At 45.5% G+C, this 13,549-nt stretch overlaps 1 protein-coding gene across 2 annotated transcripts in view; it reads left to right on the top strand.

The window, feature by feature from the left end:
* Positions 1-13,549, top strand: part of MROH1 (maestro heat like repeat family member 1) — a 2,204,128-nt gene that overhangs the window by 429,764 nt on the left and 1,760,815 nt on the right. For both annotated transcript variants that reach the window (XM_086966435.1, XM_086966436.1), the window contains exon 7: positions 1,394-1,545. In XM_086966435.1, the coding sequence (XP_086822561.1) occupies positions 1,394-1,545 (152 nt within the window). The remainder of the gene's footprint in view (positions 1-1,393; positions 1,546-13,549) is intronic.

Raw genomic sequence — 13,549 nt, forward strand, 5'->3', positions numbered from 1 at the left:
GGGTCAGGACTGGGGCTCACCAAAGGGCACGACCAACCCCCACAGCTTCGGATGCAACGCCTGCGTTACCTCCTCACTGCACGGAATCCGCCAATAACCCCGATTGGATTCTCGAATCCCCAACAAAAGTGCTTCGACAGCACTTAAGACTATTTCCACCCCTTGGAGTTTGTGGAAAATTCGGACAGAGCGCTCGGCAGCTCTCTGCATCAATCACCTATAGAGTCGTGGGGTCAGTGACAGACCTGCTATTCGGACAAGTCGGACAATTTCTCCCTAACTAACTAGGCTAGTTATACCCTTCTGGGGTTCCCAGACCACCCACAAATGTTGCAAATGACAGGGTCCCAACTTATGATTGGTCAGGAGAAATGATTAGGTCACCTTTACCTCTTAAATTCTACGTTCACATAATGAATATTAATTTTTAATACCCGCCCCCCTGCGTTCATGTTCCCAGGCATAGGAATATGGAAAAACAATGGGTGTATACAGCAGTTTGATACAATGTATCGGAGGTCAAGGTGACTGTCAGCATCTTCGACAAGAACCTAGGTAGGTTCCAAGGCATATCTTGCTTCAGGAGCCAGCTGGCTGAGATTTGCTTCTGCGCAGTGTGGGTTTTCCCTCATCACGTGACAGGGTCGGAACAGGGTTCAAGATGGATTCGGACTCCCATACCCAGGCCAATGTATGCGTGGTACATGAAAAGTAAGCGAAAACAAATTAATAACACAGCAAAACAGAACACACTGTACACCATGATCATCTACACTGCACCCCTTACTTCATAATAACTATAGTAATGTTTCGGGAATAGTTGCCAAAGTAGAAGCAGCAAATGTCTTTTGTCTTGTGTAGATCTACAAGGCAACAACTTGGTCTATGTACATTCTCTCACAAAACTTTGTTTGGCTATGGACAGAAGGAAACACTCAGTTTAATAGAGCAGATCGAAACATTTATATTGTAAGGCCAGGAACTTGATTTATGGAAAGTGAAGGCCCGATTGTATAACTTTGACTGACTTTTGTGGGATTGAGGTTACATTTACATTTACAAGTGAATGCCGATGTCACTTTGAGTAAGTGACATATATTGCAGCACTATATTACAAGTAAATAAACAGTTGTTATGCTTATGTAGTTGCAGTAGCACATCATAGTAAAGTTGGGCTTCGAATCATTTTCAGTGATTGATCTTTTTGACCAGTGTAATCTTTTAAGGAGCAATATAACTAACATAATGTACAAGCAGTAATCTTAAAATATGGAGTAATGTACAGCTCAACTGCCGATAAACTTGTCACGTACAATGATTGTATTCAGAATTATTTCACTCATTTTAGGCAGTTGGTAGAAATGTAACCGTTAACTTGATTTTGTTTATGCAGCATTGCAGCATTTCACAGAGAGCATCCAGGAATACCTGGCTAACCTGGACCAAGCTCCTGATCCCACTGTCAGAAAGGACACGTTCGCCAGTGAGGTCTACAGTGCCTATGACATTCTCTTCAACAGCTGGCTTCAGAACAGGGAAACCAAGGTGCGCAGCATCCAGCATTACATTTATATCGGAGGGCTACTAATGAGCTTTGTTGTCATAGTTTTCCTTAAGTATGTATGTATGCATGTGTGTGTGTGTGTATATATATATATATGTGTATATATATATATATATATATATATACTCCTCCAATCCTGCTTTCAGTTAAAACAGGTCTGACACATGCTCGGGTTACCAAACTGAATTTTATTGCCACTGGTGCACTTTTGCCAACGTCGCGATGTCCACTATTACAGAGTCTGGCAGACGCGTTTCGGCGTGTGCCTCATCAGTGCCAGGTAAGTGCTGAATGTGTCATGGTGAATCATTTCGCGGGGCTGCTGTTTGAATACACCGAGTGTTCTCATTGGCTGGGACTCATAGATGTAGAAAGCTGACAGGGAAAGTTCCTCCGATGATCAATGTCGCTGTAATCCCAACCACGAGACCTCGGGCACAGTACACCAAGTCCTGCAATGTGGAACAAACAAACCAAGCAGTCAGATTGTGGTACTATGACCCATCTTCACACATGATAATGCATTTCGCCTGCTCCTTTGAAATTGCAGAAACAAACGGGTGGAATATCATCACAGCCGGCATTCCTTTAAGCAGACAGCCTGCCTGCTCCCTCTCCCCAGTACCTCCAAGACACTTCAGGTTGGGGGGGCGCCGCAATGTGCCTTCTAAGCACTCAAAGTCAAAGGTTTGTCGGTTATGTTGCTGTGCTCCTGAACGAGGGGCGTGTCAGAAATTGCAGAGGCGACCTCCGCCTCACATACTCCTCCAATCAATATATATATATGTCTGTACGTTAGGTACTAGACTTATCTTTTATATAAGATGTGTGATGTAAAACACTTTTTTTCTAATGTTCACATATTTCTCTGATTTTATGTAATGGCTGCTGAGATTGGCAAAATAGCTTTAATCATTCTGATGCTAACCTTTACTTGCTGAGTGCACACAATGGCCTGTTACTGTAAAATATCAAGTTATGTGTGTCTACTATTTCCAGGGGCCAGAATATGGATTAAAGGAGAGAGGAGAGGAAGAGACACCTGTCTGTTCTTCTTTTATCAGATGGGGTGTCATTCGTATTAGCCCCTTATTGTGGCATTTCACCAGTCCGCACGACATGAACTTAAAGGCCTTTGAGGGCCTGGGGTACTGATGCAAGTTACACACCCACATGATTATTGGAGACCTCTAGAAATCTTACGATCCTCCTCAGAGATAGGAGAGGTGTTCCTTACTCCTGCAGCGGATTAAGTGATCAACAGGCGCAATGTGATTGTGTCTTTGAGAGCAATGGCTATATAATCAGAGGAGGGCGAGGAGAAGAATGTTAGGCTGGCACTTTAGACTTTTAACTTTTGTTAGGCTATTTACAGAATATGACTCTGACCCTCCATCCTAATGTGATCCATTTGCGTATTTTGAACTGCCTTTGACTTGCACTGAACACTTAATGCTATTTCAGAGAAAGCTTCCACAAGTGATACAAGAGGTACATTAAGATCCACTCATGATGCTAGGACAAACTTGGCCAGTGTTGACCACATATGCAAGGCATCCAGAATGAGATTGCCTCCCTATTGCATAAACTAGAGAGATGTTCACTGAGATTATAATCATACAGTTGAGAGGGTATGTACACCACACTGAGGTACTGAAGTAGTAATGGGTGTGTAAATACGTACACTAGCTATAGCAGTTGACAGACACAAAATGCTATAATGTGTCGTTTTCCAACCAGGAATGGATGATCTATCAATTACAAGCAGTGTTTCTTCATTTTACTCCACAGTATGAACACTGAATTTGAAATCCTATTAACTGTCTGTAGTAAATGCTGTCCAATACAGTGCTAGCCATAACAAAGTGTACTCGGTCCCCTGTACATAACTATACATGGCATGCCTTCTATTGGAGTGGTGTTTGTTGGAGTATTGGAACAGGTGCGGGAAGAACATGGCTCTTGACCTGCATAAGATTTAGGAAGGATTAGTTACTTACCTGTAATCCTAGTTCTCATCCAGGGGTATACTCATCAAAGTCATAATCTATGAATAATCCCCGCCTATGTGCGGGATCCCGGAGCATATAGAAAATACATATAAATATATATGTATATATATGTGAAACATCTATTTGCAGCCTAAGAAACATTTTCTAACTGGCAAAAGTGCCGCAAAATTACATAAATTAGTAGACATACAGTAGTACTCGTCCAAACCCTAAGGAAGAAAGAGAGCAGAAAACATTTGTATACAACAATGCTTTATTGCCATAGGAAAACCTGTAACTGCATGCATTTGCCAGTAGGCTGCAGTAGAGTATAAAGCAAACAGAGAAAACTGACACCTTGCCTTTAAGGCATTAGAGTAGGGGTACCGTGCCTTTAAGACCTAAAGGCAACCCCCTGCTCCCATGGTGCACCACAGGTGACAGTTGGGTCAGTTCTTTTTGGAGGTGAATAACACCTGAGGAGATCCATAATAAAACATCTCATAACTTTGTAACTCTGCTCATCTGGGGAGGTGGGCGGGAGCTTATGACTTTGAGTATACCCCTGGATGAGAACTAGGATTACAGGTAAGTAACTAATCCTGCTCATCCAGGGGATACTCATCAATAGTCATAATCTATGAATAGAATGAATGAATGTATTTTCTATATGCTCCGGGATCCCGCACATAGGCGGGGATTATTCATAGATTATGACTATTGATGAGTATCCCCTGGATGAGAAGGATTAGTTATTTACCTGTAATCCTAGTTCTCATCCAGGGGTATACTCATCAAAGTCATAATCTATGAATAATCCCCGCCTATGTGCGGGATCCCGGAGCATAAAGAAAATACATATAAATATATATGTATATATATATATGTGAAACATATACTTGCAGCCTAAGAAACATTTTCTAACTGGCAAAAGTGCCGCAAAATTACATAAATTAGCATACATACAGTAGTACTCTTCCAAACCCTAAGGAAGAAAGAGAGCAGAAAACATTTGTATACAACAATGCTTTATTGCCATAGGAAAATCTGTAATTGCAGGCATTTGCCAGTAGGCTGCAGTAGAGTATAAAGCAAACAGAGAAAACTGACACCTTGCCTTTAAGGCATTAGAGTAGGGGTACCGTGCCTTTAAGACCTGAAGGCAACCCCCTGCTCCCATGGTGCACCACAGGTGACAGTTGGGTCAGTTCTTTTTGGAGGTGAATAACACCTGAGGAGATCCATAATAAAACATCTCATAACTTTGTAACTCTGCTCGTCCGGGGAGGTGGGCGGGAGTTTATGACTTTGATGAGTATACCCCTGGATGAGAACTAGGATTACAGGTAAGTAATTAATCCTTCTCATCCAGGGGATACTAATCAATAGTCATAATCTATGAATAGATTAGCAAGCTCATACCCAAAGTCTCGCCGACGAGCAAGAATTGTAAAACACTTCCCAGAGAAGCTAAGACATATATTGCCAATACATCTTATGCAAACAAGTTCCTTAAAGAGGCCTGCCCTACTGTGGCATCGGCCTGAGTATCTGAGTCCAGGCAATAATGGCGGGTAAAGGTATGGACAGACCGCCAAATTGCCGCTTACAAATTTCAGAAATAGGAACATTACGAAGGAGAGCTGTAGTGGAAGCTTTCCCTCTAGTAGAATGTGCATGTGGTCTACCCTGCAAGGTTTTGTTCGCTAGTTGATAAGCAAAAGCTATACAGGAGACAATCCAGCGAGAAATTGACCGTTTGGAAGCTGACAGACCAGTATTAGTACTGCCATAGTTAACAAAAAGCCGGTCAGACTTTCTCAGAGGCAGGGTTTTTGACAAGTAGAACTTCAGGACCCTCCGGAGATCAAGGGAGTGTAATGACCTCTCCGGGGGAGTGGAAGGATTAGGAAAAAAGGTAGGTAAGGTAATAGACTGGTTGATATGAAAGTCTGAAACCACCTTAGGCAGGAAACTTGGGTGCGTTCTTAAAACCACCCTATTGGCATGAAAAACTGTGTAAAGTTCCTTGCAACACAAGGCCTGGATTTCACTGACCCTACGGGCAGAGGTAATCGCCACTAAAAAGGCAGCTTTCCAGGTCAAGTGCTGCAAAGAGGCCTTATGGATAGGCTCGAAAGGAGCACTCATCAGCTTAGTCAGTACAATATTTAGCTCCCAGGGAGGAGAGGGGGACCTCACCGGTGGGAAGACTTTTTTTCAGGCCTTCTAGGAAATCTTTAACTACAGGCATAAGGAAGAAAGATGTCTGACTAGGAGACTTCCTATATGCTGTGATGGCAGCTAAATGAACCTTGATGGAGGGGTATTTCAAGCCTGATTTCGCTAAATGCAGTAAGTATGGAAGAATCACCTGCTCTTGGCCATGTACTGGGTCAAGAGAGTGCTCACGACACCATAAGAAGAACCTCTTCCACTTGAAAGAGTAGGACTTCCTAGTGGAGGGTCGCTTCGATTCCTTAAGAATAGTCATGCAGTCTGCTGGGAGGTCTAGATGTCCATACTGGATGACCTCAGGAGCCATGCCTTCAAGCGAAGGGAAGGAAGGTTGGGGTGCAACACCTTCCCCAGATCTTTGGTCAGCAAGTCTGGACGGCATGGTAGTCGCCGGTGAGGAACCTCCGACATCTGAAGGAGATCGGGGTACCACCACTGGCGTGGCCACTCTGGTGCTATCAGGATCATCCTGGTGTTGGTCCTGTAGAACTTCTGGATCACCGCCGGGATCAGAGGCAGGGGAGGAAAGGCGTAGAGGAACGTCTGAGATACTGATCAAAAGGCCATTCCCCAGTGATCCCTGTTGGGGGAACCTGGATGCGAAGACGGGGCATTTTGTATTGGCCGCGTCTGCGAACAGGTCTACGTCCGGTACGCCCCAACACCGAAAAACCTCTTTAGCCACTTCCTCGTTGAGCACCCAATCGTGCGCTTCTACGAAGATTCTGCTGAGGCAGTCTGCTTGGACGTTTTGAATTCCTGGTAGATGAACTGCCACGATGGATAGGCCTCTTGCTAGGAGCCAGTGCCAGATGGCTTGTGCTTCCAGAGAAGACTCTTGACCTCGTGCTTCCCTGCTTGTTCAGATAGAACATAGTTGTTGTGTTGTCCGTATGAACCTGGAGGTGGTTGGTGCGCAGAGCAGGATAAAGAGACTTGAGAGCAAGGTGAACTGCTCGAAGCTCCAGGAAGTTGATATGGTAGTCTTGCTCTACCTCGGACCAAAGGCCTTGAACTTGGAGTTGGTCCATGTGAGCACCCCAGCCTTGGAGGGAGGCATCCGTGACAATCGACTGAGATGGAGGACGACGATGGAATGGCACTCCTCGGAGAAGATTGGAGCGTTTCAACCACCATATGATCGAGTCCCTGACTCCTTGAGGAAGCAAGACTCGGTCTTCCCACTGATCCGATCTCTGAGACCAGTGATCTTCAAAGGCTTGTTGTAGAGGTCTCATGTGAAGGCGAGCATTGGGCACAATGTAAATGCATGATGCCATCAATCCCAGCAGAGAGGACACTTGTCTGGCTGTGGGGACCTGATTGTCCAGAAGAAGGCGACCCTTCAGGAGCATAGATGACAACCTCTCTTCCGAAGGACACACGCTTGCCTGAAGTGAGTCCAGAGAAGCACCCAGGTAGTGGATCCGCTGGGAAGGGTTGAGAACTGATTTCTTCAGATTGACGTGAAGACCCAACGACTTCATCAGTTTGAGGCAGAATGACAGATGGTTCTGAAGCAGAGACGGAGTGGAGCTCTTCAACAACCAATCGTCTAGATATGGATAGACGAAGATCTTTCTTTTGCGGAGAAAAGCAGCCACCACCGCCATGCATTTTGAGAATGTCCGAGGTGCAGATTTCAGGCCAAACGGCAGTAGTCGATATTGGTAGTGACGACGTCCGATCTAAAATCTTAGAAACTTCCGATGCTTGATTGACACTGGTATGTGGAAGTAGGCGTCCTGCAAGTCGATGGCACACATCCAGTCCCCCTGTGTAGATGTGGGAAGATCTGGTGCAGGGCAAGCATACGGAACTTTTTCTTTTCGTATGAACTTGTTTAGCCTTCGAAGGTCTAGAATGGGCCTGTATTCTTTGACAGTTCCTCGTTTTTCAACCAGGAAATATTGGGTGTACACTCTTTGATTTCTGTGAGTTGAGGGAACCTCCTCTATGGCCATTTTCTCTAGAAGGACGGAGACTTTGTCTCTTAGCAATTGAGTCTTGTAACGTGGAAGATGTTGCAATTGGGGGAACAGCTGCGGAGGAGGAGATTTGAACCTCAGCAAGTAACCATGCTGCACAATACTCAGCACCCATCTGTCTTTTGTAATGGATTCCCACTCTGTCAGATGATGAGAAACACTCCCTCCCACCGGAGTGGTGAACGGACGTGGAGGAAGCAATGGCTCAGGGCTTAGGAGGTTGCTTTGAGGTGAACTGCTGTCTGTTATTGCCACCTCTTCCTCTGCCAGGACGATGCTGCTGGAACTGCGTCTTCTGCTGAGACTGGGATTGCCACTGAGGGGTTTGAACCCTCTGTTGGAAGGCTTTCCTGTCTCCTTGACGAAAGCGTTTCTTGAACTCCTTGCGCTTTTCCAATCCCACAGCTTTGACGGTGTCTATTTCAGCTTTAATTTTGGACATTTCGTCGTCCGTGTGCGGACCAAACAGAGATTTTCCATTGAAGGGCAAATTCAAAATCTTCTTCTGGGCATCTGGTTTGAGCCCTGTCAGGCGAAGCCAGGCCAAACGACGGGAACAAATACCACTTGAGTAGCCATGAGCTTCAAGGTCCGAGGCATCCACTGCGGCGCTAATAACTTGATTGGCTACCAGGCCTCCCTCCTGTAAAGTCTCCAGAAAATCTTGGCGATCTTCCTTGGGGAGCTTGTCTGTAAAGCGAGTCAGGGAGTCCCAAAGAGACCTGTCGTACCTTCCAAGCAAGGCAGAGGCACTCGCCACCTTCATAAAAGAAGAAGAGGTGTTGCATACCTTCCTTCCAAAAGAGTCCATAAGCTTGCTATCTTTTTCAGGTGGTACTGAGGAAGAAGTAGAGCCTGCATGGGACTTCATGGCAGCCGCCACAATGATGGAATCCGCAGGAGGATCCGATCTGAGGAACAAGGGATCCTCTGCAGGGGCCTTATACTTTTTGGCTATCCGAGATGGAACAGATCCCACCACTGCTGGTGTGAGGAAAGTAGCCATAGCTGGTTCTAGGAGGCCGGGGACCAGGGGCAGTAGAGGCCTGGGCGCTGTACAATGACGGAGGGTATCAAAAATCACGGAAGAGGGAACCACTGGAGTGTTCAGAATGATATTCAGCTTCTTTGCTCCCCTGACCAGTACATCGGAGAAAGTAGCGAGGTCATCAATTGGAGAGACTCGGTAAGGGGGCGTAGATGAATAGGTCGGAGAATAATCTCGGTAAGACAACCTAGTCGAGGATGACCTTGTGGAAGATCTTGTACGCCGCCTCCTATGGGACCTGTCACGATTCCTGCTGTGACTGTCCCTAGACCTAGAACGATGTCTTGATGGAGACTTTGGTCTTGGCCTGATTGGAGATTTCGGTCTGACAGGTGTCCTTGACCGCACTGGAGAACGTGATCTGACTCGCGATCTCGGTCTGGGTGACCTCCTGGGACTCTGAGGAGATCTAGCCGGTCTGGCTGGAGTCTTTGCCTTAGAAGGGGAATATGTACGGGAGTAATCCGAGCCCGGACTACTCTGTCCAGATACAGCCCCTTGAGGATGTTGAGAAATCAAGCTGCCCGCTTATTTGGGCGTAGATTCTGGGGAAACCTGCACAATGTTCAAGCCAGGAGATGATGATTTTCCTCCTGAAGTCTTTGAACCAGGTGACTCCACCTCTGCCGTTACTTTATCCCTCGACGGCGAAATCCTCGACGTCGAAGAAGTCTGGGTGACTAGCGGCGTCGAGCGGTGTCTTGAATCACGTCGTGAAAAGCCCAACTGAGAACCTCGACGTCGATCCGGAGACCTCGACGTCGATCTTCCTCGACATCGATCAGGTGGAGGTACTTCATGACGTCGAGTCGACGACGTTTCTCGACGTAGTCTCGACGATCTTCCTCGACGTCGCGTCAACGGCGACCTTTCCTGGCGTCGCCTCGGCGTCGACCTCCTTGACGTCGAAGGGTGTGATCTGACAGTGCCTCTCGACGGCGGCCCGCTAGCCAGCGGCGACCTAGAGGCCGTCCTAGCTCTCGATGCCGATCCCTTCCGGGGTGGCGGAGAGTGTCTCGACGTCGACGGAAGCCTCGACGTCGACGGAGACTTAGAAGTAGCAGCAGCCATGGACTTCGAGCCCGAAGCATGGTGCCTCGACGTCGACTTACTTGACTGCGGCGGAGATCTTCGACGTCGTGAAGATGATCTGGGCCTTTTCGACGGCGTCCTCGACGTCGACGGAGATCTTCGACCTTCATTCCTCTTTCTGGAGACAGGAGAGGTGGAATGACGCCGTTTTTGGACATGCTTGCTTTGTCCATCTCCTGCATGGCATGAAGTCGAATCCTCTCCCTGTCGCGAAGAGTCTGACTTTTAAATTTTTTACAATGATGGCACTGATCAGGAATGTGTGAAGATGGAAGGCACACAATACACACAGAGTGTGGGTCATTCAGAGCCATCTTTTTGTCACAAGAAGGACATTTCCTAAAAAGAGCAGGCATTCTGACAGAAAATTCTTGTGGGTTACCACAGAAAAATAAATCAGAAGCCTTATTTATTCAAAAAATGTCGAATTATTTGAGAAAACTCTCTCAAAAAAACAATTTCAGTTGAAAACTGAAGAGCTCAAGCTCTAGGATCCTCACAGAAGGAGCCGGAAAAAAGAACTGACCCAACTGTCACCTGTGGTGCACCATGGGAGCAGGGGGTTGCCTTCAGGTCTTAAAGGCACGGTACCCCTACTCTAATGCCTTAAAGGCAAGGTGTCAGTTTTCTCTGTTTGCTTTATACTCTACTGCAGCCTACTGGCAAATGCCTGCAATTACAGGTTTTCCTATGGCAATAAAGCATTGTTGTATACAAATGTTTTCTGCTCTCTTTCTTCCTTAGGGTTTGGAAGAGTACTACTGTATGTATGCTAATTTATGTAATTTTGCGGCACTTTTGCCAGTTAGAAAATGTTTCTTAGGCTGCAAATATATGTTTCACATATATATATATATATATATATATATATATATATATATATATATATATATATATATATATATATATATATATATATATATATATACATACATATATATATATATATACATACATATATATTTATATGTATTTTCTATATGCTCCGGGATCCCGCACATAGGCGGGGATTATTCATAGATTATGACTATTGATGAGTATCCCCTGGATGAGAATGAAGCATTTAAGTAACTTAGACACAGTAGCTGAGATTGTTCTTAGTAATATTAAAAGTGATATATCACTATTAGCTGTTCACAAAAAAATGCCTTCTGTCTGGAATCACCACCTGTTGGACGCCAACTATGTATTGGTTAAAAAGCTGAACTATTTGTTTGGCATTCAGAAATATTTTTCATCTTTTTGAAGGTGTTTTTCAAACAATAAAATTGTGTTTGCCCTCCTTACTTAATGGCAAATCTAGTTAGACCTATTGTGTCTGTGTACCATGGATGGTGGCCAGGTTGTAGGTAATCCAGTGGATCTTGTCTACTAGATTTTTCTCGGGTAGCATGCCTCACATGAGGTTACATACTGATGTATTAGCAAGTGTTCACCAGCAGAGTAAACCCAAAAGTTTTTTCGACGACCACTCCTGACAGAGTTCTAACGTTTGGCAAGGGAATATTCTCCTCTACCAGCCGGAAGACTTATGGGCTTCCATGGCCCAAACCATTCAGTTTCCATGGATTGTATATGAAGTGCGATTGGGACATAGATAAGATCCACAGGCTTCTCATGGGTCATCGAGACATCCTTAATGAACTTTACCTTCGATAGTACTCACCTGTTTGATGAAAAGGCAGACTCAGCCCTGGAGTGTTTTAAGGAGAGCCGAGCCAGAGCTCTCTCCTTTGACATTTTGAAACCAGTCAAGCAATCCCTCCAACTGTCTCTCCCTTTCTGGGGATACGCCAGGGCTTGGTGTATTAATGCAAGCGTGCCACAAAGCCCGCATAACAAAAATTCCAGCCTTTTTGAGGTTGGGCTGTGGACCCCAGTGACCACTACCAGGCCAACAGGGTCTTTGTGTATGTCCCAAATCTCTTCCCATCTTCCAACCTCAAAACCTTTAGTGCACAATTAGTAGCACACAGCCATCTGGTAGGAGGCAGGGTGAGCTAATTCCTTCCAGAGGGATAATGCATTACATCCAGCAGGTGGGTGCTCCAAATTTTCCAGCAGGGCTATGCCCTGCCATTACTTTTTGACCTGTTGCATTTGCCACCTACATCTGAACAGCTCTCAGAGGTCCATCTGTTCATTTTGCACGAGAAGGTGTATACTTTTAAAGGCAAATAACTCACTGAGAGGGTATTTGGAAGTAGGAATTGGATGGTATTCCATCTACTTGCCAAAGAAAGCCGGAGACCTTAGTCCTATTTTTAATCTTTGCCTCTGAACACCTTCCTGCACAAGGACAAATTCCAGATTATCACTCTTACATTCTATTCCGGGTCACAGAAACTGGTTGTTGGCTTCGGACCTGCTAGACGCCTGTTATCACATTCTTCTTGTGCCGGTCCACATGCATTACCTCTAGTTCCTGGTGGACCACAAGCTTTTTTAATTTGCAATGCTACTTTTCGGCCTTACCAGTGCCCCTCGGGTATTCACAAAGTTGATATAGATTGGTTTCTCAATGAACCTGCCAAAGTCAGAGAGGATAACCTTTATGAGAACCATCCTGGATGTGATGCACTTTCAGGCCTTTACTTTGTATCATCGATTCCACAACATTTGTTCAATGATCCCGATATTTCATCATATTTCCTGGGTCTCAGGATAGCTCTGAGGTGTCTTGACCTGCTTGCATTCTGCTTGCTGACCGTGCATGATGAAATATGCAGGCTCTGCAGGATGTCTATTTTGTCATCCCCTTTCTGTAACCAGTTCAAGTCACACCAGACTCCTTCGGACAGGCTCCCTTTTTAACAGAGCCATCTTTGTTACAAGGCACTTTTGGGCTGCAACAGCGGCAGACCCCTCTCCTTACTCCAGCCAGATTTGACAGTGGTGACGGACACATCACTACTTAATTGAGGAGACCATCTGGATGAGGTGGAAATCGGAGGAATCCTCTGTAGCAGAATCTGCCTCCGCATAAATCTGTTGGAGCGGTTGGCATTTTGCTTGGCGTTGAATGCCTTCATGCAGGCCATCAATGGCAAGCTAGTTCAGGTTCTCACAGGCCACACCATCAACAAAGTTGTCGACCCTTTAAGCCTTTTTACATTTACGGGACCAGCCATCCTTGATCACATCTCCTACTGTGATCCATTTTCTAAAAGGTATGCATCATATGTTTCTGTAAAAGCCCTTTGTGAAATAATGGTGAGAATGGAATTTGATCCTCTTTTTCCTCTTGTGTACCCCTTTCAAGCCAATGGAAAGCTGTCTATTGCACTTTTCTCACCTTTCAAACAGGCTTTCCGCCAAATGGTATGGCAGTAAGCAGGGCAGGGTAAGGGTCTTCGATCCCGTTCCACAATGCTGTTTGCCTCTGAAATAAGCCGAGCCATCACAACATATTCCTGGTGGTAGACCTCTTGGTACAATCTTTGAATGCCAGTCTGACAAGCTCAGCTGCCAATTCCTAGAGTAACACAAATAGCAGTTACACACAAAGGGGGTGCAGCAATGGGGAGAACCTGGCTTGAACTCTTCACCAATGCTTAGAACACTCCGTGTCAATACTATTGCACGCTGGCTGTACGGAAATGTTTCTACCTTTGTGACTCATTTCACA

This window comes from Lissotriton vulgaris, chromosome 4_1, assembly GCF_964263255.1.
Source record: "Lissotriton vulgaris chromosome 4_1, aLisVul1.2, whole genome shotgun sequence".
Classification (NCBI taxonomy): Eukaryota; Metazoa; Chordata; class Amphibia; order Caudata; family Salamandridae; genus Lissotriton; species Lissotriton vulgaris.